The sequence below is a fragment of the Populus alba genome, chromosome 6 (assembly GCF_005239225.2).
Source record: "Populus alba chromosome 6, ASM523922v2, whole genome shotgun sequence".
Classification (NCBI taxonomy): Eukaryota; Viridiplantae; Streptophyta; class Magnoliopsida; order Malpighiales; family Salicaceae; genus Populus; species Populus alba.
In genome coordinates this window covers 16,790,890-16,815,519 of record NC_133289.1, presented here as the reverse complement: position 1 = coordinate 16,815,519, position 24,630 = coordinate 16,790,890, and the positions used below count along the sequence as shown (strand labels likewise).

Here is a 24,630-nt window from a genome sequence, read left to right as displayed (position 1 = left end):
CTCAATGCTAAAGGAGAAGGGTGACTTAGACCCCAAGATTTGCATATTTGTCCAAAACAAGATGATGAGTATTAATACCAGGCCCCATGCTAACATTAATATCATATACTGCTAATAAAAAAATATAAAATAAAAAAGGTGGTTAGCCAAAGCTCAAAGGCAAACCGCTAAGCCTGATACGCAAAACATAGGCTAATATTTTATTTTCTTAAAAACATTGTCACGTTGTTTTACACAAGAAAATACAATTTTGAGCAAAAGCAATATTTTATTCACTGCATGGCTGAAGAAAAATAGCAGCCCAGGTACTTGTAAAAGCAACTCCCTATTACTTACCAGCTTCTCTGTCTATGCAAATACACTTTGAGTTGTGTTAATCTACATAAAACACAAGGCACACGCAAACATTAAAAAATAGACATCTTTTTTCACATATGGTAAAAGCACCACTTGGTGTAAAGCCACGATATGAGGATCATTGAATAATCAACTTCACCAAATTGGACGATAAACCATCATGCCAAGACTTAGAGCAGGAAGAAACCGAGCAAGGCAAAAACAGAACCAATCACATGGCTGGAAGGAACTCGGGTTCGGATAGCAGATGATTTGCGACGAGTGCGTGGATAGCCACGGGCCTTTTTTCTGATGTAAACTCCTAGCTTCCGACCCCGCAATGCACTGATCACGTCATTTTGTCTTCCCTGAGGCAGCTGGGACTTGGTAAGAGCTCTATCCAATTGCCTGCCGACAGCCGAACCTGGAAGGGATTGAGATAGCAAGAGGAGGCTGAAGAGCAGGAGAGTGAATACATGTGTGATTTGAGTCATGTCTTCTGAGCAAAAGTAGCTATGATGTCTGTTGCTACGAACTATGTAATTAAGGAGGAGATATTATAGAGGATGGTCATTAAAATATCTCCTCAAGTAATTAACAAGTTTTGGTGGTTGAGGTGGGCCCAATATTATGACAATCGGATTAGCTTCTGCCGACTTGTAAAGTGCCGCTGCACGCGGATGCCGGTGGAAAGATACCGACAACAGCCCAGCAGGTCGATACCAGTAGTAAGAGAATAAGGATAGACGGTTTTTAACCTCATTTGTTGCTGGAAAATAAACTTTTTGTTTAAATATAAATTTTTTAAAAAATAAATTTTAAAAAAATATTTTCTAATATTTGATAGTATAATAAAAAATAAGTTGAAAAATATTTTTCAGTATTTAGTTATGTCATGAAAAATAAACTGGAAGATAACTTATTAATATTTTATTTTTCTTAAATTTATTAAAATAACAAGTAACAAATCTTACAAATTAAAAAGTTTAATAAAAATAAAATTAAAAACAATATAATTTCATAAATTATCTCAAATAAAATAAATAATAATTAAAATAATAGAAATCAAATCTAAAAAATAAAAAAAATTGAAAGATGAAGAAATTAAAATAATAATAATTAATATTTTATAAATTATTTCAAATAAAATAAATAACAATTAAAAGTTTGAGAATCAAATTTAATATAATCAACAAATAATATAACATTTCTAAATTTTTCACAACTTCCGGAAAGTGTTTTTCGTCCAAAATAAAAGGAAAACACTTTTCTAAAAACCAAGTTAAGTTTTCTTTTAATTGAAAAGTGTGTTTCATTAATCTAAAAATGTTTTCTGATGACCAACTTTTCTAATAACAAATAAACACAATAAAATTTAAAAAATAATTTTTTAAAAGCTACTTTACAAGAAAGAAATACAGCCTACACTTTCCAGAAAGAAGAGGGAACATGGAAGAGAATGGTTTTACTTCGTTTGATTTCATGATCAGAAAAGGCAGAACAGGATCATAGATCACATGTCAGGAGAGAAATTAAGCTAAGACCTCTTTATCCTAAGCCCTAGCTTCGAAGTTTCTACAGGATACCCCGACCAATAAAATCCAAAGGGTGAATGAAATGCCCCGATGACCTACGCAGACTAGACTCGAAAAGAAGCTAGGATGGAGGATTATCACTGATGCTGGTGTCAAATATTGACTACCCAGGCAGTGGTGCAATGTCAAGAAACCACGACAGCGCCGAAAGTGGAAGATAATTCTTAATTGCATAAAATCTTTCCATCTATCTGTTCAAATACAATGCTTCCAGAAGTCGGCTTTATTTGGATCTTAGATAGGCAAGGGGCTTCCTAGTCTGTCGTTAAGCATACTCCTTAAAGAATATCTTGAATAATTCACGCTTTCGTCAGCAGAATAAATTGTCAAGAATATCTTGGCTGAGTTTCTGAGATGATGAAACCTGGCCCACATGTTTAGCCAGTTCACCTGTGACTCGATCCATGTACAAAACATAAAGCCCATTTCTGCTCTCAAGAAGTTCTAATGCTTTACGAGCATGGAGAACTGAGGTCACCCACTCTTCAAACAGAACTGCAATGAAACTATCGGATGTCATGTGTATGGTTTCTGATGCCTGCTTATAAAGTTTGATCTCGAACCCAATAAAGAGGAGTATACTAACAATGTTCAATGCTGAGAATATATTAAATTCAGATCCAGCTTTAGAGAAATATTAATTGTAAAAAAGCTAGCATGAAACCAGAGTGCGAAATGAACAGGAAAGTTTAATCAACAAACACCAGTGCTGTAAGGATACATACCATGGTCAAAGCCCTCGTCCCTCGACCAAGTTAACAAGTAGTCTGATATCAAAAACTCGATAAGCTGGATCCTGTCATCCACAAAAAGTTAAAATAATAATGGTAATCATAGGATAAATAAAACCATACTTGCATCTGAGTTCTATATGGAAGAACCAATATGGCATTTCCATAGTAATGAAAGTACAACTCAAAATGAGCTCGTATATTATCCTCAAAGACATGTCTGATGATAAGATATAATGGATAAGTTGAGCCAGTAGAAATATGCACGGATTAGCATCTCATGATAATATGCTGTTTCCAAACTTAAATTAACAGGCTTTGGCCTTTCAATGGGCTTAGTTTTGAAAAAAGGGTTAGGTTTAGGGATGGAATTGATGATCATGATTGTGAATCTTACCATAGATTACTTACATAATGAACAAGCACTCATGCATGTTTGAAAAGGCCTCATCGAATGGATCCAAGAATAGCAAATTTTCTGCTACCATGGAAATTCTTTGAGAAACTGAAAGTATTGCTCGCTGCCCAATGTGAGGTTCACATCCAAGCTTGCGGATCAATTGTTGAATATAGAGCTGGGTGTCAGTGTCAGTTTGACGTGACTCTGTAATAGCATGTCAAGTTATTAACAGGAAGAACTCATTAACAAGCCAAAACTGCAATAATATAAAACAACCTATAGTATCACTCATTGGAACAGACCAAAACATTGTGTTCTTACAATTTTGTTAGCAAAGAAATCAAGAGTTTAGTTCAAATAAAAGAGAGGTTGAAAAAAGATCAAAGTTCCTACTGTTTAAATACCATGTGTATTTACTAAGATTTAATACATCTTAAGTTCCAAAGGCAGCCAAATGCTTACCATCTCCATGTGAAGGGGAACACATCCTTTTAACTAAACGCACAATTAAGCGACTGACAATCCCTTCAATGAGCTCAATGTTATTTCCTATTGATAACAGGTTCCTCAATGATGCTACAAGAGAAAGGGAGAAGATTAAAACTGAAAATAGCATAAGAAACAGGGGGGAAAATTAGCAGAAGTGGTGATTGCGGGTAGATATGATGGCTCCTAACCAATCTATCAATGAGAAGAAACAGTACAAAGAAAAGAGTCTGACAACGCAAAGCTTATCGGTCCATCACTAGACATAAATAAAACAGAAAGCAGAAAATATTCAAACTTTAATGTTTGAACCTAAAACTTTCTTGTACTGAATCGAACAAATGCCAGATAGCGTCTGGTACTTGATTGAACAAATGCTAGCACCTATCTGATGGAGATTGGCTAGTAAAATAAATAGGCATATTTTTATTTATTTTATTACAAGTTCTCCATCACTAACTACTCTGAATCACTTACTTGAAACATTTTCAAGGTACTAGCACCATTTAGAACCAATAATCAATCCATTGAGAATTTGAGATATTATGTCCTCTAACAGCACTGCAACCCACTTTTGCTCTGTAGCGACTTCCACTTGAATTAATCGACAGCTACTGCTGCCGAGGACAAATCCAACCTCTTCCTCCCCTCATCCTATGATACTTTTTCCCACGGCTTGCATGAGTTCATACAGGATATAGCCAGAATACCATCATGTTTCATGGCGTCGACACATTCAATTTAACTTATGAGGTTTAACTAGGTTGAGAACATTAAATAGTTCACGTTATATCTTATAATCCTAGAGGTGTGTCATACCTATTATAGCATAGACAGCGAGAATACTTCCCTTTCTATCTGCATCTGCATTATGTCCAATCAGTTTGCACATTTTTTCCTTCGTGAAAGTTAAAAGCAAAATCACCAATCTACACAATATAACAGCAGCAATGGGATTGCACCCAACTCATTCCTGAAATAAGGAACTGATGGTAGATTCATTTTCCATCACAATTCCTTCACTTGCAATAGAGCAAACACCAAATCCTAAAACAAAATTCCAAATAAATCTCTTGAATATGATAACAAATCTGGAGGTCTGCCTGGCAAACTGAGTCGAATTTTGTTCAAATTCATTAGAACGCTGATTGGGACACTCCACAGTTATTCAAATCGGATTTGAATCATCTTAATATACCAACATATTTGTTCCAAATAAACAGAAAGGTGTCTATAAATTCCTCTCGTTGTTCTTGCCTCCCAAATCCTTGCACTTATCATATTCTACTAGATCAATCATATAACTTCCATGGAGTAATCATTAATGAACTAATATGTAGGTTTTGTGACTTCCTAAAATAACAAAAAAAAAAAAGTCAACTGAAGATGTTTTAAGCTTATTCCACATGTATCAAAGGTCAGGGCGATGAAAAGAAAAGAAATATCTATTGATCTCAGTGTCAAAAAATTACAAATACTCATGTGAAGAAAATAAAATATACTAATCAAAAAGCATTTTAAAGCCATAAATATGCCATTCAAGGTACTTATAAATTCAAGAAAATGCTATTTCATGGAGATTAAACACTACTCTGTTGAAATAGATGCTAATGCTGATTGTGATTATTTTTAGTACTTTCTTGTGGAATGGGATCTAAAAGTACTCTGTGATTACCTAAAATGAAGTCTGCAGCTTGGTGTGACCAGTTAGCAAAATTAGCCTCCTCTACCTGCAAAATTTAACAGATGTAGAATCAAAACATGAAAGATAACTCAACCAAGTAACATGGTTGTCTTATGGTTAGTGTGAGAATATTAAAAAAACAAAACAAAATAAAAGCAGCAAACAATAGTAAGTAATTCACTCTTGCTGGCGAAGTAGTGTCACAAAGCTCCACAAGAAAATCAACGGCGGCCCTAAGTTGCTCTGCTTCATTTTTGCTGCATATATCTGCCATTTTATAATAAATAAAACATCCATTATTAATGTAACAAGAAAAGGTCTAAATGTGCAGCCACATTGCTCTGAAGTACTTGAATTTTTCTCTTTTCATAAATTTCCGAATATCTAAGTAAATTAAGCAACAAATAAAAGAAGAAAAAATCATAAGGATAAACAACAAGGAAAGAAATAAACAGGACTTAACTCAATTAAGCACATTTGAATCAAAATGCCACTAATTTGAGGTAAAAAAAAGAGTCAATATAAGCCCAATTACCTGAAAAGCGTAGTTTTATATTTGAATTATTTATTCTCTTCCTTCTTTCTTTTATCCGCACTGCAAAATTCAAAAATCCAATCAAGTTATTGAATTGATTGATTGGTGAAACTAATTAATAACCTAAGAGTGAAAATCGTATGTCAATCATAATGAGACCTTGTCTAATAAATCGACGGCGAAGAATATCGTTAAATCTGCGATCGGAGCCGTCTCCGACTGGCTTAGGGCTTAATTTCCCCAAATTATCGAAGAAATAGCATTTGCATAACGCAGTTTGAGGAAACAAATCACACTGTGAAGCATCTAGAACACAAAATAGAAAAGAACATCAGAAAAATTAAAAAATTCAAGAACCTAAACCAAAAGAGAGAGAGAAATATATTCTAGAACCTTCAGCTTCCCTGAGATCTTCTCTCAGTCGAAGAAGTTCTTGTTTTCGCTCTTTAGCCTTTCAAGAAAAACATAGAAATCAATAGTGGAGCAATTATACTCTGTTTGTTTTCTCAAAACCTAATCGCATTCATTTTGACTTAAACGTCTGCATTTTATAGTGAACCAAACAGAGAATAGAGATGATGAAAAAACCTTTCGTTTCCAGCGAAGAACGTCGGTTTCTGAAGGAGGATTGCTAGGAGGAGGGGGAGGGGGAGGAGGGGGAGGCTGTTTTTGAAGAAGTTTTGATCGGAGAAGTGAAATTGCAACGGCGAGCTTCAGTGACTGGTCATCTGTTGGTGATGATGCCGTTCTGGTGTCCGTTGCTGGTTCGCTAGAGGCCATTCTTTCTGAAGTATTTTGAAAATTCCTTAACGCGGGAGAATCTCCGGCTCTGTAGTTGAGTTTGCTCATTTTATAGGAGGCGGAAGCTTATATAGTGGTTTGTTTCGTGTTATTTTTCATAAGAAAAAAATTAATAAAATATAATGTTTTTTTATGATTTGTTTTGCATTTGACAAAATTTGGAATCTTGAATAGAATTTCTGGAGAGAATTTAGAAAAAACATTCTTACATGAATTAGTTTAAAATTATAAATCAAACAAAATAAAGACACATCAATTAATGTATGAATCAAAAATCTAGTTTATTAAATAAAGATACATAGAATAAATTTATCAATCAAAATCAAGTTCTTACTTGAATTTATTATCATAAATAATATATCAAATAAATTAATAATTTCTTAAAATTTAATGTGAACTCTCATTAAAAGAAAAGCTAAAGTACATAATGTTTTTACTACATATATATCTTTTTTTTATCCTAATTTTATTGGTGAAAAGATAATTTGGCCTTGAATAATCTCCCAAAATATTGTCTTTTTAGGAGTAAAATAGTTTTTTTTTTTTTATCAATTTATCATTTAATAATTGTCCAGGGATTTTATTGTTTTTTTATCATTATAAATACAGTAAAATAACTTTGTTGCTCTTAAAAAGCAAAAAAACATTTAACCCTAATAAAGAGTTTTCTCGGAACATTTCACACTTTGATTTATCAAATCAATTAATAACTTCTTAAAATTTAATGTGGACTCTCATGAAAAGAAAAAGCTAAAATGCATAGTGTTTTTATTGTATATATACCTTTATTTATTATGAATTTTAATTGTGAAATAATGATTTTGCCCTTGAAAATACTCTTGAAATGATGCCTTTTAAGGATAAAATAGTATTTTTATTTTTTATCAATTTGTCATTTGATAATCATTCTAGGGTCTTATTATTTTTTTTACCAAGTTATACATGATAAAATATTTTATTATCCTTAAAAGTAAAAAATCATTTAACTCTATCTTTGAAATTAAAAGGACATCCTCTTCTTAATACTCTTTTATATTTTATTGAGTCAAAGAGAATCACTCTCCATGCTGAAGTGCAGCCATCACGAGAGAAAATAAAAACGTGTTTGAAAATAGTTATTTTTTAAAAATATTTTTTACTTGAAAATATATTAAAATAATATTTTTTATTTTTAAAAAAATATTTTTAACATTAACATATTAAAATAATCTGAAAATACCAAAAAAATATTAATTTGAAGAAAAAAAATAAAAAAATCTTCAAATTTAAAGGTTTAAAGAAATGCTTGTTGTTTTTTTAAATATTTTTTATTTAAAAATTTATTAAATTTTTTTTTTATTATTTTTAAAAAATAATTTTTAATATTAACACATAAAAATAATATAAAGTAATAATTTAAAAAAATTAAAAATATATTGCTTTTGCATAATCAAAACTTTTTTTGAACCTGATTTTATGAAGTTAATTGAAATTCTCAAAGGAATTTTAGGTTAAAAATTTAATAGAATCATGGGTAAAAATTTAATTCAATTACCCAATCTATAATTTAGGTAAAAATAATTCGAAGAATAAAAGATTATTTATGTGAAAAAGATTTAGATAATTCAAAATATTCTCCAAGTGCTCGTAATCAACCAAGTGAAAAAGGAAATGATTAATCTTCAAAACCAACTAAAACCAGGCATACAGCACCAGCAATCAGGCTAACATCAAAACTGATTTATGAACTGATTAATTCAAACAATAAACTAAATTACTCAGTCCGGAAAAAAAAATTGATAACTAATCAAATACAAAACAACTGGATCTTCTGAAGGGCCATTCTTCTCGAGCTGAAGGCACTTGTTTTTCCATACTCGAGACCAAAATCAACAGCATTATGCTTTGATTTCTTTTCTCGATAACACCCCACTACGACCTCAGGCAAAAAAATATACAGCTCAAACAATGTCCTGTTCTTGGCAGCTCCACCCTATCACATATTACAAGTTGCTCGCCTCAAAATGGTGGAGGCGGAGCATCGGGATCTAAACGTATGCACAAGGTTGGATACAGATGCTGAAGTAGTCACATAACAGAATGGTAAGACTGTAACTAAAACAAACTCTGGCAGGCCTTAATATCGGATGCTTGAGTATCTAATACAACTTGCCCATCCGGACTTGAACTAATGATCCTTGTTGCTGCATCCAATACAGCTCTCTGGCACTTATCATCCTCCATCTTCTTAAGGACCTCCATTACCACTTTGAAGTCCAATCCCCCCACCAAAACTAATTTCCCGGTAATTTGACCAAAATTATATGGTGCCTTTGGCAAATCAATGCCAATATCATCCAACATAGAACCATAGAGTAAGCACCCAGTTCCTATGTCTTTCACTGTGATGACCTTCTTGGCAAACAAATATTCCAGAAGTTTGGAAACTGGTTCCACTCGTGGTGGATTTGCCTCTAATGCAATGGAGATAGCTTCCTTGACAACTTCGGGGTGGTACGCTGGAGACTTCAGCTCTTCCACACATTGCAATGCCTCGTCCAGAAGCAAGACACTGAAATATTCTTTCAAGAGCGAGAGAGACTTTCTCCTAAGTTCATCAGGATTCACCCTGGAAGCTGGAACAACTGGTCTATCTGCAACTGGAGGCACATAAGGGGCAGGAAGAGTTTTACTAGGTATAGGGGCTAGAGCAGGAGGCTCTGCACCAAAACGAAAGTTGGATGGCCTAGATGGAGGACCACCACGTCCCTGCAAGGGGGCACTACTCTTTCCACTCATAAAACCACCACCGCCCTGAGGTAACAGCTTCGTGTTTACTGACCTTGACTTGTTAAAACTTGGTGATGGGAGGCGTTCAGCAGGCTGCATTAGACCATCACCCCTTGGCATTGAATGGTTTCTAGGTGCCCCCCAATTGTCATTATCAATTCCAGGCATCCCAGGCATTCTCCTAGCTCCTGGCATGCCAGGCATCATGCCCCCAGTGCCAGGTCGGTTGATGGGGAAGTCCCCAGGGCCAGCAGTCCCTGAAGCAGCAGAAATAACACCTCGGTTATTTCTAATGCTTGCAGCAGCACCTGGACGCAGCCCAAGATTCTTTTCTGCCTCAGCATGTATCTCTGTGATGGTTTTCGCTTTGATCTGCAATGACAAACCAATGAAATTTTCCCATAAAAAACAGCATCTATTTGCTAAATTAGAAATTGACAGGATAGAAGTCTTACCTCTTCACGCCTGGGAATCCAGTTGTTCATCCGCAGATCAAGAACATCTTGAACAATGAACCTCAGTCGAGGAGCCAGCTGGGGATTTGATGACAGTTCCTTCAATTGACCAAAGTACACATCATTTATATGCCGTGACCTTGGGCTCTTATCAAGCTGCTTACCAATGGTGTTAAAGAACTGACATGTGGCCTCAACATTTTCTTCAGCAGGACAAACTTTATTATCATGCCCTAGAAGCTCCTGTTCACATTGCAAAGTAGATGTAAACAATCCTAAAGAACCCCACCAGTATCATCTGAGGTGTTATACAATTGGAGGCTTCACTGCTAACCTGAACAATATGATGGACAATCTTTTCAGGAACCATTTTCTGCTTCAAAAGCTCTCCAATCAAACGGATGTTTCCAAGAGTGCGGAGCTTGACCAGTCTCTCCTTATCCCTACGCTCAAGCTCTTGCTCTGGACCTGTCATCTGCCTTACTTCCTCCCTCAGTTCATCAGCACCCTCAAATGCCTCCTGACAGATATTTAATAGTACCCGCTTAAATGTGATATCTTTCCCATCAGGTTCATCTGATGGAAATGGGGGGAGCTTTTCATTAAGATCAGAGCACAGCTGTGCATACATGAAACAGAATGTGGGTTCCAGAACAGCCTTATCGAATATAAGTGATATCACACCCTGCATTCCAAGAGCCAACCTTAAGCTCAACTGGCTGCTGCTATAAATCTAGAGGAATAAAAGAACTATGAACCAAAAAATTAACCTTTAAGATATCAGCTGATGTAATTCCAGAGTTGATAAGTTGACCCTTGAGAATATCAAACTTCTCAGGGGTAAGCTTGTTCAGTATACTGCACAAAAAACAGAAAGCATTCAGCATACAACTACCATGGGTAATTGTGTTTGACAAACACTTTCGATTATTTTAATGTAAATAGCATGTGCCTGAATCACATAAAGAACCATATAATCCAAATAGTTAAAAGCACAAAAGGAAATGATGAGTATATCCAGCAAATTAACAAGTGAGAAACAACAAGGGTTAAAAAAATTAAAAAACGAACCACTAAATACACAAAGTGACATATACTTTTAAACTACTTGATGCTGTCATGTTTTCTTTGTTGTTTGTAATAAATCACCAGTTCGAGGATAATGAAATTTCCTACATTCATAAATCCAATTTATAATATAGTGCGTACCATATACTTTGAGCACATTTTAAAACCATGGTAAATCCTTAAATTTAAAAAAATATACCAAGTACATTTTGATATTCAATTTTAACAAGTGGCAAATTCAAAGCGTCCAGAATTACAGTAGAAAATTAAATTCATGGGTGTTTTTGTTACTCAAAAGTAAAATCAAATTATACAAGTTTTAACATAGAAAAGAATTTGCATAAACCCAAGATGACAGCAATTTGTGGAAAGTGTCCAGGATTCAAGGTATAAAATATCACCAAAATGCTGTCAATTTACCAACAAGCCCACACTATCAATACATATATATAGAACCATTGCTCGTTGGAATGGAAAATGCCTTGGGCTGGCAACCATGTCTTGGGTACAAGCACAAGCATGCTTGTCCCCATACCTTAATGCATTCATCCATGACCATGAAATGCCACACACAAATCCTATTTTGATCGTTTCCGATGATAAAAAGATACACATAGAAAATCATTAAATTAAATTACCCTTTTACAGTCTTCAAGACACGGTCCTTCTCTGAAAGATTTTCCCTTCTGGCAGACCAAGGCGCCTCAGCCTTGATCAAAGCAGGAGCAGGTCCTCCCTGGTTTAAAAGAAAATACAGGATGTTGAAGCTAAAAGAAAATGTGCACCCAAGTACAGAATTCTGTACAAAGAAAGCACCAGAATACAGCATAATGATGATGATGATAAAATAAACCAGTTACCAGAAATCATCACGGAGACAAAGTTAAACAAGTGGCATATTCATAAGAGTGGAGTGGAGCTGAAATTCAAACAAAGAGAAAAATTTGCACTTCTAGACTTCCAGTACATTGTTCCTAATTAGAAGATCAACAACAAGCTAAAGAAAACTTCTAACAATATGCATTTCATCAAAGATGATATGGTTGATGTCAAGAGCATCTGCAACGTAACTGCTTGGTAAAACTTTCGACGATATACAATAGAAAAGGATTCAAATTAGAAATCTCGATGGTAAATTATTGCTCTCAATACAGGTAGAAGTTCTGCTTCAGAAGAAACTCTAAATCTAACAACAGCATTAAATAGATTTACAAATTACAACAAAAGTGTATCAGAATAGCACATGAGAAAAAAATAGTTGTATAGATAAAAAAAATTTAAAAAGATTACAATAAACAAATAAAAGGAGAAATAAATTACCTGATTAGAAGAGACTTGTGCTCTTGAAAATTGGGAATTGAGTTGGTCTTGACGATTAGACTGATTGCCTTCTTGCTGCCTGGAGTCATATCTCCCACCAAAGTCTCGATTTTCTCGATTAGAATCCCAGGACCTCTCCTCTCCAGATGGAGAAAATTGAGCATGTGCATAATGACCACGCCAATCACGATTGTCTGGCTCAGAATAACGACTCTGAGATTGAGTTGGAGGCTGGAAGGAGCAAAAGAAATCACAGCTATAAACACCATCAATCAACCAGAAAGGACGTCTGATGCAATCCAAATAACTAGCTTCCACTCTTATCCAATACTATTTTAAGCCATCAGCCTCTTCTAGCAACAAATGGGAAAGATTAAGAAGGAAGCCAATCAAAATGGAAAAAGGACTCACATTGGTTTCTCCACGACTCCAGCTCTGATCTCCGCCAAAAAACTCAGCTTCAATTTCTTGTTTGATTTTTAGAATCTCATCAGAGATTACAATAGCCTATGAGAAAATAATGACAAATAGATGAATCATGCCAAAATATATCTTAGTTGACAAGAATGACCCATAACCATGCTATTTACAGCATTTGTACACTTTATTCACCATTATAAACATTAGTATGCCTCAGAACAGAATGTGTATGAAACCAGATTTTAAAACTTAATGGAAAAGAAAACAAAAGAACGCAAAAGTGATTAGAAAGGATGAAAATGAAAAAAGGAAAACCAGATTTTAAAACCGAGGATTGAAATGAAACATCATCCATATATTCACACTGGTTTTTGATATTTTATGCCAACAAATAAACACTACTCAAAAAAGCATACAAGCCAAGAATCACAGGTTCTTCTATGGAAAATCAATATCAACAGGCTTAGTAGCATCCTCTGGCTTATTTAAAATCGCTACCTCTCTAAGCTGCAACAGCTGGTCTCTAGTGTACTGCACATGGTCACGACCCTCAAACCGCAAGTCTCCAGTCTATAAGAGGAAAATGGTTGGAGTCAAGAGCTTGCAACAAAATCAACAAGGTTGAGTATGCTAAAAAAAAAAAACAGGCTATTAAACAAGCAATGAAGGAAAACCTCCAGCAATAACTTCAATGAGAAAAATGTACGACATGGCTTGCAAAACTAAGATGCTGTATTGCAACAGATGCCACCAATATACATTAATATTATATAGCTATTGCCTTGAATCCACAAAAATGACTGATATCATGCAGCTTCATTTCCTCGTTAAAATAAAAGATGAAGGGGCAGAAGAGTTCAACTAGAACATAAATCAAACCAAGTTAAGAGACTTGTCATAATTGGCTTCTAATATGACAGAAAAGGGCATGCGTGAGATCATTAACATGGACAATTAAACTCAAGTTGTCAATGGATTTGATATAGTTCAATATGGAGACTTGAAGAATAAAAAATGGTGAAAATAGAAATGGTACAATTTGCTTGGCCCGACCACAAATTCAAAAGCCCCTTTCCTTTTGATATAATAAACCACAGGAAAATGCAAAGCTGAGCGTCAACCTTGCAGAATATGAAGCTCAATGCTAAACCGCAAGCTAGCACCCACATCTAGTACATCTAGTAGAATTAACTGGAAAGCAGAACCTAACTAAACTTCCAAGGTTTCATCATCACTATTACTAAGAATCTAAATGTCCACCTAAAGCTTACATTTTTTTGTTTATCCATAGTTACAGCAGGTACACATATCAAGTAGCCCACCAAGAATTAGGACACTAAAACTTCCCGACCTTTTCAATGCTTACAATGGAATAACCTTTTTCATCATCGTTGAACTACTTAACAATCCGACTCTCAATAGATGAATAACTGAGAACATCAGTTTAAGAACATGGAAGATTGCTGGATACCAATTTTAAAAACAGTTGCCAAATCCATCCGGGAATAAAATCCCAGACCACTCTTTAGCCCAGAAAACAAATAAAAACAGCAATTAGATATCATAAGCAATGAAAAAATAAGTGACAGATCCAGGTTTTCTTCGAAATCAAATCCGTGCTTAACAGAGCAGAACCAATTTAAAACCCAAAAAGCCAATCGCATAAAATCAAAACAAACATGTTTACATAGCTAAGTGAGTAGATCCAAAGAAAGGTAATGATAAAGACCTTCAGAAAAGGAGCACCGCCACGAGGACGCAAGTGAGGGAGATCACTAAGAGAAATGGAGGAAGATGTAGAAGAAGAAGATGATGACTGCTCCAAGCGAGGATTGAAGAGTCTACTCCCTCGACCGCCACCAGGTCTTAAGCTTAACACCGTCCGATCACCTTGCTGCATAACTCGATCTTTCACTAGTTTTTAAATTTGAATCTCCACTGTCCAATAAAAAAGAAGGAAAAGGAAAGGAGAGTAACAGATGGTGCTGCTAGTGATGATAGTAGTGGTAGCAAAAGCTGAATCAAGAAAGATAGATAAAGGGAGAAGGTTTGGTAGGGAGAGAAAGAGAGGTTTTTTTTTTTTTTGGGGGGGAGGTGGGGGGGGGGTATTCTCTCTCCTCTGCGAAGAGCAAAGAAGAGGAGTGTGAGGCCGGCGGGGAAAGAAGAAAAAAACCGAACCCCTCTATATTTGAGTGTTTTTTTTTTTTTTTCCTTACTTTTCGAGGTTTATCTCCTGTTGTGTTTAGGAGTGTCCTCTTGTCCGTTTGGGAATTTTAGCTAGATTCTCTGTATGGCTAATTGACCAATGTGACCCTTCCTATCGGATGGGATTTGGTGAAATTTATAGCAAAACTTGCTTTTTATGATGAAAAGTAACCTGAAAGCCCCCCCCCTTTTTTTTTTTCCTTCCCCAAACTAGAGACACCATTTTTTTTTTAAATCAAAAGTTCCAAGGAACAACCCTTTATCACTACAAAATAATTAAAAAAATATAAAGTTTATTTGGGCTCAAACTTGTATGCTAGAATTAGGACTATGTTATTAGCATGTGTTTTTTATTTGTTTTCTAATAAAAAAAAATATTATCAACTCAAAATATAATGTATAATATATATATTTTTTTTAATTATTGATACAATAATAATAAATTAGATAATATTTATTTTTTAATATTGAGATGATAACAAATTGAAATTGACTCGACTTAACTTGTAAAATCTATTATTTAGGTTTTGAGTATGTGAATAACCTTATAAAAAGTAAATCAAAATAAATTATGAATGTTTGTTTTTAATCGACCTCTAATATTAAAGGGAAAAAACTAAGAAAAAAAATATATTTAAATTAAAAAAAATATAAAAACTATCTGAGTCAGCCCAAGTTAACCTGCAAAAACATATAATCTGAGTCATAAAATTGGTTATTCTATAGAAAGTAATTTAAAAACAATTACATAAGCTCACTTACAAAAAAAAAAAAAAAAAGCAAGTCAAACTAATTGTGCTAGACTAACTTGAATTAAAAAGCCGTGAATGGGCTTATAAGCTCAGCCCCCCGCAACACCTAGTTCTTTCCTTTTTTTTTTTTTACATCAAGAGCGGAAAACACATTATTTGCTCTAAACTAGCTTGAATTAAAAAGTCCAAGTGTAAATGTGCTAGGAATAGATCGTTTGTTAGATAATTGCCTGGAATCTAGACACCACTATGATGTTCAAAAAATTAAGGAGTTTTCCCTAAAAATCCACTTTTTAATCCATCCTCACAAAAAAAAAAAAAAACACCTTATAACACCCTATAAACTACAATAAACCAATATCTTAACTAAAAACACTTATAAATCAATTAAAAAACACAAAATTAAATTGAAAAAATATTTTATCTTGAGCTTGATCTATTTTTTTAGGCAATGTGAAATCCAACAACTATCATCATTGAACTCATCTAATCAAATAAATCATTTAACATGAAACTTGATCATTTTTATAGCTGAAATCTTGATAACTAATGACCTTTTTATTTATTTTATATGTTCTTGGTGAGTTTTTTTTTCTTTATTTAACACAGGGACTAAAAAATAAAATAAAATGAATTTTAAAATCAAAATAAAAATTATCATGAATTTGAATTAACTATATTTTTTATCTTTGTTTTATATTCCAGTCCTTTATATTTTAATTTAGTATGTTTATCATAATTTCAGATCTAATTATGTTATAGAATGGCTGAATGACTCAATTGGAAGGAAAACGTTTGAAAATAAAAACGAAAGCCCAGCGTTTTATTATTCATGTAAGGTGTTAATATATTGTATAATGATTTAATGAAGATATTAGTTATTAAATGTAAAAAAAGAAAAAAATCTCTCGCCAAGTTTAGAGTGAATGATCTCTGAAAAAAGTTCATATGTCTTCAAAGGAACAACAAATATTTATGGTTAATGCGGGACATATTTGGTGTTGTTTTATAATGGTATGCTTTGATTAGTATATACGTATTATAAGTATATATATAATATATATATATATATATATAATTGAGTTTAAAATTATGGAGGATTGTTTTTTTTTATTTTTTATTATTATTTTTGGGTGGATTAATAAAGAAACACAAGCCCACTAATTTTCTATTTGAAAGTGTAGTTATAATTGTTTTTTAAAATATTTTTTTATGTAAAAAAAAATTAAAATAATATTTTTTTATTTTTTAAAATTAGAATATTAAAATAACCTAAAATATATTAAAACATAATTTTTAATAAAAAAATAAAATTTTTATTAGAACACGATTTTCACCGTATTCTCGAACGTTTTGGCCACTGATAGCTTCCGGGTCGCATTAAGGAAGGATTATACAAGGACAAGATCGGCACTTCACAATACCTTTCCTAAACTCCCCACCGTTTCCAAAACAAAACTGGGAGACAACAGGTTTTTTCTGTTTAGTTTTAGCTGGGTGCTTGCCTTAACCTGCGAATCCTCTGGGCCCCACTCAGGTTTGGTGAACTCACTTCCTTCTCTGTTGGCGGAATGTCAACAAGCGACAGCTACTAGCCTTGACACTCACGTGCCGCTTTACTAAACCTTTTGTGATTTGATTTCCCTTCTTCGGTTTTTTTGTTCTCCACGGTTTTTTTCTTTTTTTTATACTATGAATTAATTAAAAATTAAATTTTATAATCTAAGTTATAAATTTGATATATTAACCTGATTTATTAATTTAATATATTACTATTTTAATATTAAAAAAAATATTATTTTAAATTTTTCTAAATTAAACTATATTTATAAAGTCAACTAAGTTATTCAGGTTATTTTTTTTATATTATATGTTATTCAAAATTGTTTTTAAACTCATAAAATTAATTGGGTTATGATGTCAAATCTAAAAAAACATTTATTGGGATTCACTTAATTTAGGCTTTTGATATAATTCTTGAATATTATTATAAATCTTAAGTTTAAGTTTAATAATTATTTTTCAATATTTATTTATTTGATTTAAAAACAATGATACTAATAGTAAATTATTTATAAAAATTTGATTAAAATTATTTATTTATTATTAAAATGTTTAAATAGATTTGAAACATGATTTTATTATATTTATAAATATTTTAGCTTTCAATCATACAAAATATAAAAATATTATTTTGATTTTTTTTTCTTAACTTACCTTAACAATTATAATTGTTCTTTAAGATAAAAATAATATTTTCAGTTAAAAATATTATATTGACTAAGATAAATAAAACATATATTAATTGAATTTTTTTTTAAAAAAAATAATAAAATTATATTTTAAGGTTTAATAATAATACCAAGAATTTTTCTAAGATTTGAATTTTTTTTCTATGTTTAAAAAACTTTAGATTAACCGTACCAGAATACAAAAATACAAACTAGTTCGATACATAATTTAACTAATGAAATGTCCATATTACATGAGTGGTACGGTTTTAATTATTTGATTGTCTATTATTAATTCAATTTTGAGAAATTTGATGTATCCATATTTTTAAACATTATAGATGGAATCTAGAATGCTAGAATTGGAGCTATGAACCCACACCTAAATCGGGCCTTTTAAGTTTATATGGGCTGGAAAAATGGGCTACAAGAAACGCAGACTCAAATTTCTCTGTTAACGAGCCCAGCCAACAGTGACAAGCTCTGCGCCACTCCACTGTCTCGCATACACACTCGCTAAACTCACTTTTTTCTCCAAAAATAAAAATAAAAACTCAGTCCCGATAAGGAAAGATTATCTCTCTCCGAAATTTGTAAAAAAGAAAAGAAGAAAAAAAAACGAAAATAGAAGCCATGGCTGGTATCACCAGCACTAGCGGCAGCAGCTGCTTCCCACTACTAACCCGTATCACCGCCACCAAGATGACACCGTATATCCTGTCTCTGTCTGCTATTCGGGCTCCGATCCCACACTTCTCCCAGATTCATCATCACCTCCCATTACGGTGGTCCACGGTCCTACGGTGACTCGCGGCGGCCGCGGAAGAGTGATTCTGATGGAGATCAGGCTCTTGATAAATCTAGAATCAGGTGATTATTATTGTTGTTGTTGCATGCTTTTTTTGTGACTTTGAAATGAAATGAATTGTCATTAGAGTTTTTTTTTGTAGTTCAGCTACTGTGAGGCTCATTGATCAGCAACAGAATATGGTTAGTTTTAAAATTCAAATTTTTGTTTTCTGTTTGGTAGCTGAGAAAATGGAATAGAAAAAAATAAACAAAAAAGGAACTTTGAGCGTTGTTTTCTTTTTAAAAAAATAAAAATTGATACCTTTTCTTTTCTTTTCGCCTTTTCCTTTTCACTTAACTTGCTTACGTACTTTTTTCCATCCTTTTAATTACGAATGTGATTAATTGCTGAACTGATCGTGAGGATTTATTTAAGGTTGGAGTGGTACCTGTACGTGAGGCAATTCAAATGGCTGAAGATGCTGAGCTTGATTTGGTTTGTTATTGATTGATTTTTTTTTTTCTTCAATTGTTTTAAAATAATTTTTAATTTCTGAACTCTATATGTATAAAGAGGAATATAGTGTGAACCGTGGGAAATGGGGCTGGCCCGGACTGCATTCTTGCTTTCTCTTCCTCAAAAAGTATTAGCAACCATGCTTAGATATATTTTCTTGCCTATGAACTTTTGTGAAAATGGCAGATTTTAAATGGATGATGAAAATTAGGAATGACAATGCCCAATTTTTTTTTATATATCCTTATCAAGGTCATCAACAGTGAATTTGTCCAAGCATGAGTCGTGAAAGATTTTTCATGCTCTTGATTAAAAATTCATAGGGAATTGTTTGATTGTTTTGTCTGTAACACTTAACAGAGTAAGTGTTCTAGTTTGTGCCCCTTCCTTTTGTTTTAAAAGCATTTGAACCGCGCCCCCCCCCTCCCCCCAACCCCAAATATTCCTCTTTGGCTGGTAAATTGGACGCGGGACATTTTCTGTTGTTGTTGCAACTATCTACTTTATCTGACACGCAACAAAGTTCACTATCTGAGCTTCTGTTATTTTTCTGCGCAGGTGATAGTTTTCACCAGATGCAGACCCTCTGGTTCTCAGGATAATGGATTACAAGTATGACGCTCCCTGGATTTTCCTTTTATAAATAATTGAAATGAGGTACATGTATGTTTATGCAGTTAAATTTTTTACATCTTCAATATTTCTCTGCTTCTATTAAAAAAGATGAACTAAGTAGTGCATTTTATAGATATTATATACTGCCAAAAATTAGGGTTAACCATCATTATACTAAATCTCCTCAAACGATGAGCATTGAGATTGTCATTTTTTATTCCTTGTGCTATCAGAATTATTCATACCATGCTGGGAACAATAAACTATGTAAAATGTAGATTTCTATATTTGCTGTCGGGGGGCTTGATAATCCCTTGAGTTACAGGTTTTAGGGGTGGCAGGATATATAACTAGGTTCTTTTAATCTGTTTAAGCCTGATATAAAACTTAAAAAAAAAACTCCAATTGGGTTTTCAGTACAACTTCTTTTGGGATTTGTATTCTTTAGAGCATGGATTTTGTATCCTGCTTTGATACCAGTTGTTTATAGAGAAGCATGGAGGTCTATTTATTAGCGGCCACTTCTGGTTCTGCCATGGGTTATCTTTAGGGCATAGAGTGTTTGCTTTCCATAGTAGAACCTGTGCCCTTGTACTTGGTAGTTCTTTTACCAAATGCCATATGCCTTATCCAATGGTTACATTTTGACCTGTAAAGTTTATGGCTTGCCTGCTGGTCTATCTTCTCTTTAAAACTGAATCACTATGTCCTTTCAATCAGGCATTCAGCTATTTTTGGCTTTCTTTTCTTCATGTAACTCCTTAAAATGAAAGTGCACCACCCTATTTTTTGTGCTTATCCATAGATTTTGAGTTATGGATAAGGCAATTTGCTGGAGCAATATCAGGATGGAAGAAATTGCTTGTGTTTTTTCTGCTTGGATGGTGAATCCCATTTATTAGGCATGGCATTGTTCAAAATCAATGCCCTGTACAATTCTACAGTAGATATTCTCCTTCAATGTCTGCATTGTGAGCATTGCCAGTTGAAAAGTGTCATAATCTTGATTTACTTATTTTTTCAGCAAATTTAGATATGAACCGCAAAAGAAAAAGAGAGAACAGCAGAAGAAAAGTGCTGGTGAATGCCTCTTCTATTTTAGAGTTTGATGCTTTACTGCATTTCTAAATTCTCTGTTGCGAGAATGTATACTGACCAAATTGTGCTATTGAATGTTAACAAATCGCATGTATTTAAAGGAGCTTAAAATGGGGTAAGTAATGTAGTCTTAACATGTCTTTTCATTTAGCTGCCATCTCATTTATCTTTATTCAGTTTGTAGCTTGCTGTGACTTTGTTAGTGTTTGTTCACCAAGTGCTAACTGTCATTGATAGCTACAAAATATAACCTTTTTTTCATGCTATTATGAAAAATCCTTGCTAAGGCACAGTTTCACATTGATTAGCAAGTTGTTAATGTCCTATCTGAAAGTTGATATATCAACATTGCTGAAAGGAAGCTTGTTATTAATAAATAGAAAGCTAAGAAGTTAAATGACAAAATGTGGGTGGAGTCTACTTCCATGTGTATGTTGTTCACAGGAGTATTAGCCTCTTGGTACTGTGAAAGATATGATACAGCAAATAAAATTTCTGCCTTGTCTATGCATATGCTTTCGCTTCATTTGAGGTGGCATCAAAAAAAGGTAAGCTTTACTATAGGAGCGGTTCTGTATTTTGCAAATTATGAAGCAGCTAGATACCACTTGGTCATGAGGTTGGTGGCGCTCGCTCAATTAAATTTATAAATGCCCTTCTTTATATTCATTCAATTTTCTTCTTTTGTCAATATTGCCTGGATGGTATCCTCGCTATCGTAGGTAGAAGTTGGAAATATAACAATTAGAAAACAATCATTCAGAAATGAAGTATACATGTTTCAAGCTGTGTGATTTCTTCAAGATCTTCACTAGAATGCTCAAGAATAATTTAATTTAACTTATAAGCTATACTTATGCATTCTATGTTTAACTTAAACTAACATGATTACTCTTATTAATTCTATTGACAGTTACAACATGGACCAACATGATTATGATGCGCGTTTAAGAGCTGCTTGAAATTTTTTGAAAGATGGTGACAAGGTCATCTTTATTTTTCTTTTAACATCTATTCCTGCATGAACTAATTCCATTTGCTGGATTTTTGTTTTTGATTCATCTATTATGTTTGGTTATTTCAGGTTAAAGTCATAGTGAACTTGAATTGGCGTGAAAATGAGTTCAGAAATATTGCAATTGAGCTCATCAGACGTATCCAAAATTTTGTTGGAGAGGTATTAATGAAGTATTTGATGTGCTTATGCCAAAAGAAAATAACAATAATAATACACGATACAAGAAGATTGATGTGCACTATATTCTGAAACTCCTAACGTCTCGATAACTGCATTGAGTGTGGTTGGATACTTTGTTCTGTTTCATTCTATTTAAGTGTTAAGTTCTGGCAAAGGGTTAATAAAATGAAAAAAAACAAAAGAATAGAAAAAGAGCCTGTCTTTTATGGGAGATTTTCTAAACCAGGCTGGACTAGATCTACATGTCTTAGGCTGACCAAATTTGAGAGAACAGTGCAAAATTGCTTATAATAATAGCAGTGAATATTAGCTTTTATACTTTCAAATGGACACACTGAAGGCCATTCAGCAACAATTCACAATTGTGCTATTTTTTACCAGTATTTTCCCTGCATATCATGTGTCTGTTCTCAGTTTTCATAATCTTAGAAATATTGATTGTTTCTTCATTTAATTTTGCATTATAACTTTCATTTTATGCTCTGATTTGCAGCTTGCTACTGAGGAGAGCAAAAACTTCCATGATAGGAACATATTCATTAGTCTGGTACCAAATAAGGCTATTCTACAGAAAGCTCTGGAACCGCCCAAGAAAAAGAACAAGTCAGCTGCAAATGAAGTATCAGCTGGTATGAGTGCATGCAAGTTTACAAGGGGTTTTAATTATGGAACACTTGGTCCCGATCACATTTTGTAGGTAAGTTTGGGATCCTGGTGTTTGTATAGCTTTAGTTTAATATGACATGTTCAACAACATTATTTCATAATTTTATTTTTTAACATACTAACCCCTTTATAATCTGAATAATTGTGAGGTTAGACAAGATAGTACTTATAAGTTCATTTGTTTATTTTTAAAGTTTGAAGCAGATTAGGGTGCAGTGTAATGTTGGATCCTCTTTAAATTCATGACCACTGTGGTTATATGAGCATGCTGTTCCAAGAATGTGAATTTGTGATTGTTACAACATGGTTTCATATTATTTTTATTTTTATTTGTGATTATAGTTTGCCATTTTATAGGTCACATACCTAGGCAAGTAGTGTTTTGCTCAAAGGAGACTGGATAACAAAAAGCTCTAGAATGTTATGTATTTTTGAGAAAGTACAGTTGCGAGACCTCCTCCCATGATTGCTGGATAGGGTGTCAAAAGGTGAAGTCATGAGAACTTCCTCCTGCAGTTGCTGGATATGGTTTTTAATTGGGAGGATTGTTTGTAGATGGTGACTTCATAGACACATGCAGTCAACTGCTCAAGGTAGTAATTTGGAGAGACAATTTTGTTGGGATTGGAAGTTTTAATCCCTTGGTAAAATAAAAAAAAAATCCGGGAAGATTATATCTTAAATTTGAAGAGCTTACAGGTTAAAGGAATGGAAAGAGGGTGACTGGTGGACAAACTTGCTTTCAAGTAATTGGTACTTCCAAGATGCTTTTGCCATTCCAGAGGTTGGATTATTCGCAACTGAAGTAGTTACTTGATTCCATGCGGTTTGTCTTGGCATTTGAAGTAGTGGATGAGGAGTGAGATATTATAGATGGTTGAATAAGTGGTCGATGTAACAGTGTTTGTGATCTTCAAAAGTTCATGGGTTTGAGCAGAACAAGGCGAGGAATGCTTGTGGCAGTTTTGGGCATTTGGCAGGTATTGATAAGGACTGCTCAAGGACAAGGCCAGTAATTCACTACAAGTGAGCAGAAAGCTGAGGTTAGAGAGTTTCTTTGTTCAAGCTTCTTGCCAACAAGAACAGGGCATGGCAGCAAAGGTGCGTTGAAGTCGCAAAGAACAAGGGTTGCGAAGAATGACGAGCTCAGTAAGCAGGCTTAACCAAGCCGGGGTTTGTTTAGTTTTATGATCAGCGGAAGTGTTGAGCTTACCCAGACAGGGCAGCCCTTTGTACCCTTCCTTACCAGGTGGAAAAGCGTCTTTTTCGAGTAAAGCTTCAAGTCGGATACAAGATGTTGTAGCCGTGTCTTGATAAGAATACAAGGTTGGTACTTCACTTTCTTAAACAATGGTGCTTTTCTTTCTAGTGTCGTAGTTTTAATCTCTTAAATTGACATAAAAAAATGAACACAGCCACTGCCTGTGCCAAATTGCCACAAGCATATCACGAACAGTTACATTGCGTGGATGTAGCAAGTTTTCACAAATACAAATCTTGTGTGCAGGTAGGAGAGGCTACACTGTCTAGATGGAGAAGCTCTAACATACCCAACTAACGATTGGAACATGACTTGAGTTTAAAGTTCTTGCATTCTAAGCATGCTCATTCACGTGTTTTTCAGCTTGCATTAACAGTTGACGGGCTGCGGAAGTTTTGAAAGGGAAGGATTTTGAACTGTACCAAGTATCGCCGGTTGGCGGATAGTAGGGCCTCGGCTAATGTATGTATGCATGTATGTACATGGGATTCTTAACTAGTAATTCACTCATAACAAGAAACTGAAAAGTGGAAATATCTTGTGCTCCATGAAAATCAAATTCCTATTAATGATTTAACAAAGAATTCAATGTAGCAATGCTATTTTGTGCTGATAAGTGATAACCTCCCTGCCATAAATAAATAAATGTCAAGTTTGTTTTGTTTTTTAAAAGTGTTTTTAAAAAAATTTAAAAAATT

At 33.8% G+C, this 24,630-nt stretch overlaps 2 protein-coding genes and 1 pseudogene across 3 annotated transcripts; 1 reads left to right on the top strand and 2 right to left on the bottom strand.

The window, feature by feature from the left end:
* Window positions 1-1,766: 1,766 nt before the first annotated feature.
* LOC118043865 (protein MULTIPOLAR SPINDLE 1) lies at window positions 1,767-6,661 on the bottom strand. Of its 2 annotated transcripts, none has more exons than XM_035051963.2 (10): window positions 6,356-6,661; window positions 6,161-6,218; window positions 5,927-6,073; window positions 5,768-5,827; window positions 5,414-5,499; window positions 5,224-5,278; window positions 3,525-3,638; window positions 3,074-3,266; window positions 2,657-2,727; window positions 1,767-2,528 (listed from the first exon to the last, which is right to left on the bottom strand). In XM_035051963.2, exons 1-10 carry the CDS (start codon window positions 6,614-6,616, stop codon window positions 2,242-2,244), a joined length of 1,332 nt encoding a protein of 443 aa, XP_034907854.2. In that variant the 5' UTR covers window positions 6,617-6,661; the 3' UTR covers window positions 1,767-2,241. The 2 variants fall into 2 exon arrangements, with proteins under 2 accessions (XP_034907854.2, XP_034907855.2); XM_035051964.2 differs by having other exon boundaries at window positions 1,767-2,426; window positions 6,356-6,659.
* A 1,605-nt stretch (window positions 6,662-8,266) lies between these two features.
* Window positions 8,267-14,831, bottom strand: LOC118043866 (eukaryotic translation initiation factor). The gene is made up of 9 exons (XM_035051965.2): window positions 14,330-14,831; window positions 13,099-13,170; window positions 12,592-12,687; window positions 12,181-12,411; window positions 11,499-11,596; window positions 10,563-10,650; window positions 10,127-10,477; window positions 9,793-10,035; window positions 8,267-9,709 (listed from the first exon to the last, which is right to left on the bottom strand). Exons 1-9 carry the CDS (start codon window positions 14,498-14,500, stop codon window positions 8,663-8,665), a joined length of 2,397 nt encoding a protein of 798 aa, XP_034907856.1. The 5' UTR covers window positions 14,501-14,831; the 3' UTR covers window positions 8,267-8,662.
* A 3,462-nt stretch (window positions 14,832-18,293) lies between these two features.
* Window positions 18,294-24,525, top strand: LOC118043747 (translation initiation factor IF3-2, chloroplastic-like; annotated as a pseudogene).
* The last annotated feature ends 105 nt before the right edge of the window (window positions 24,526-24,630 follow it).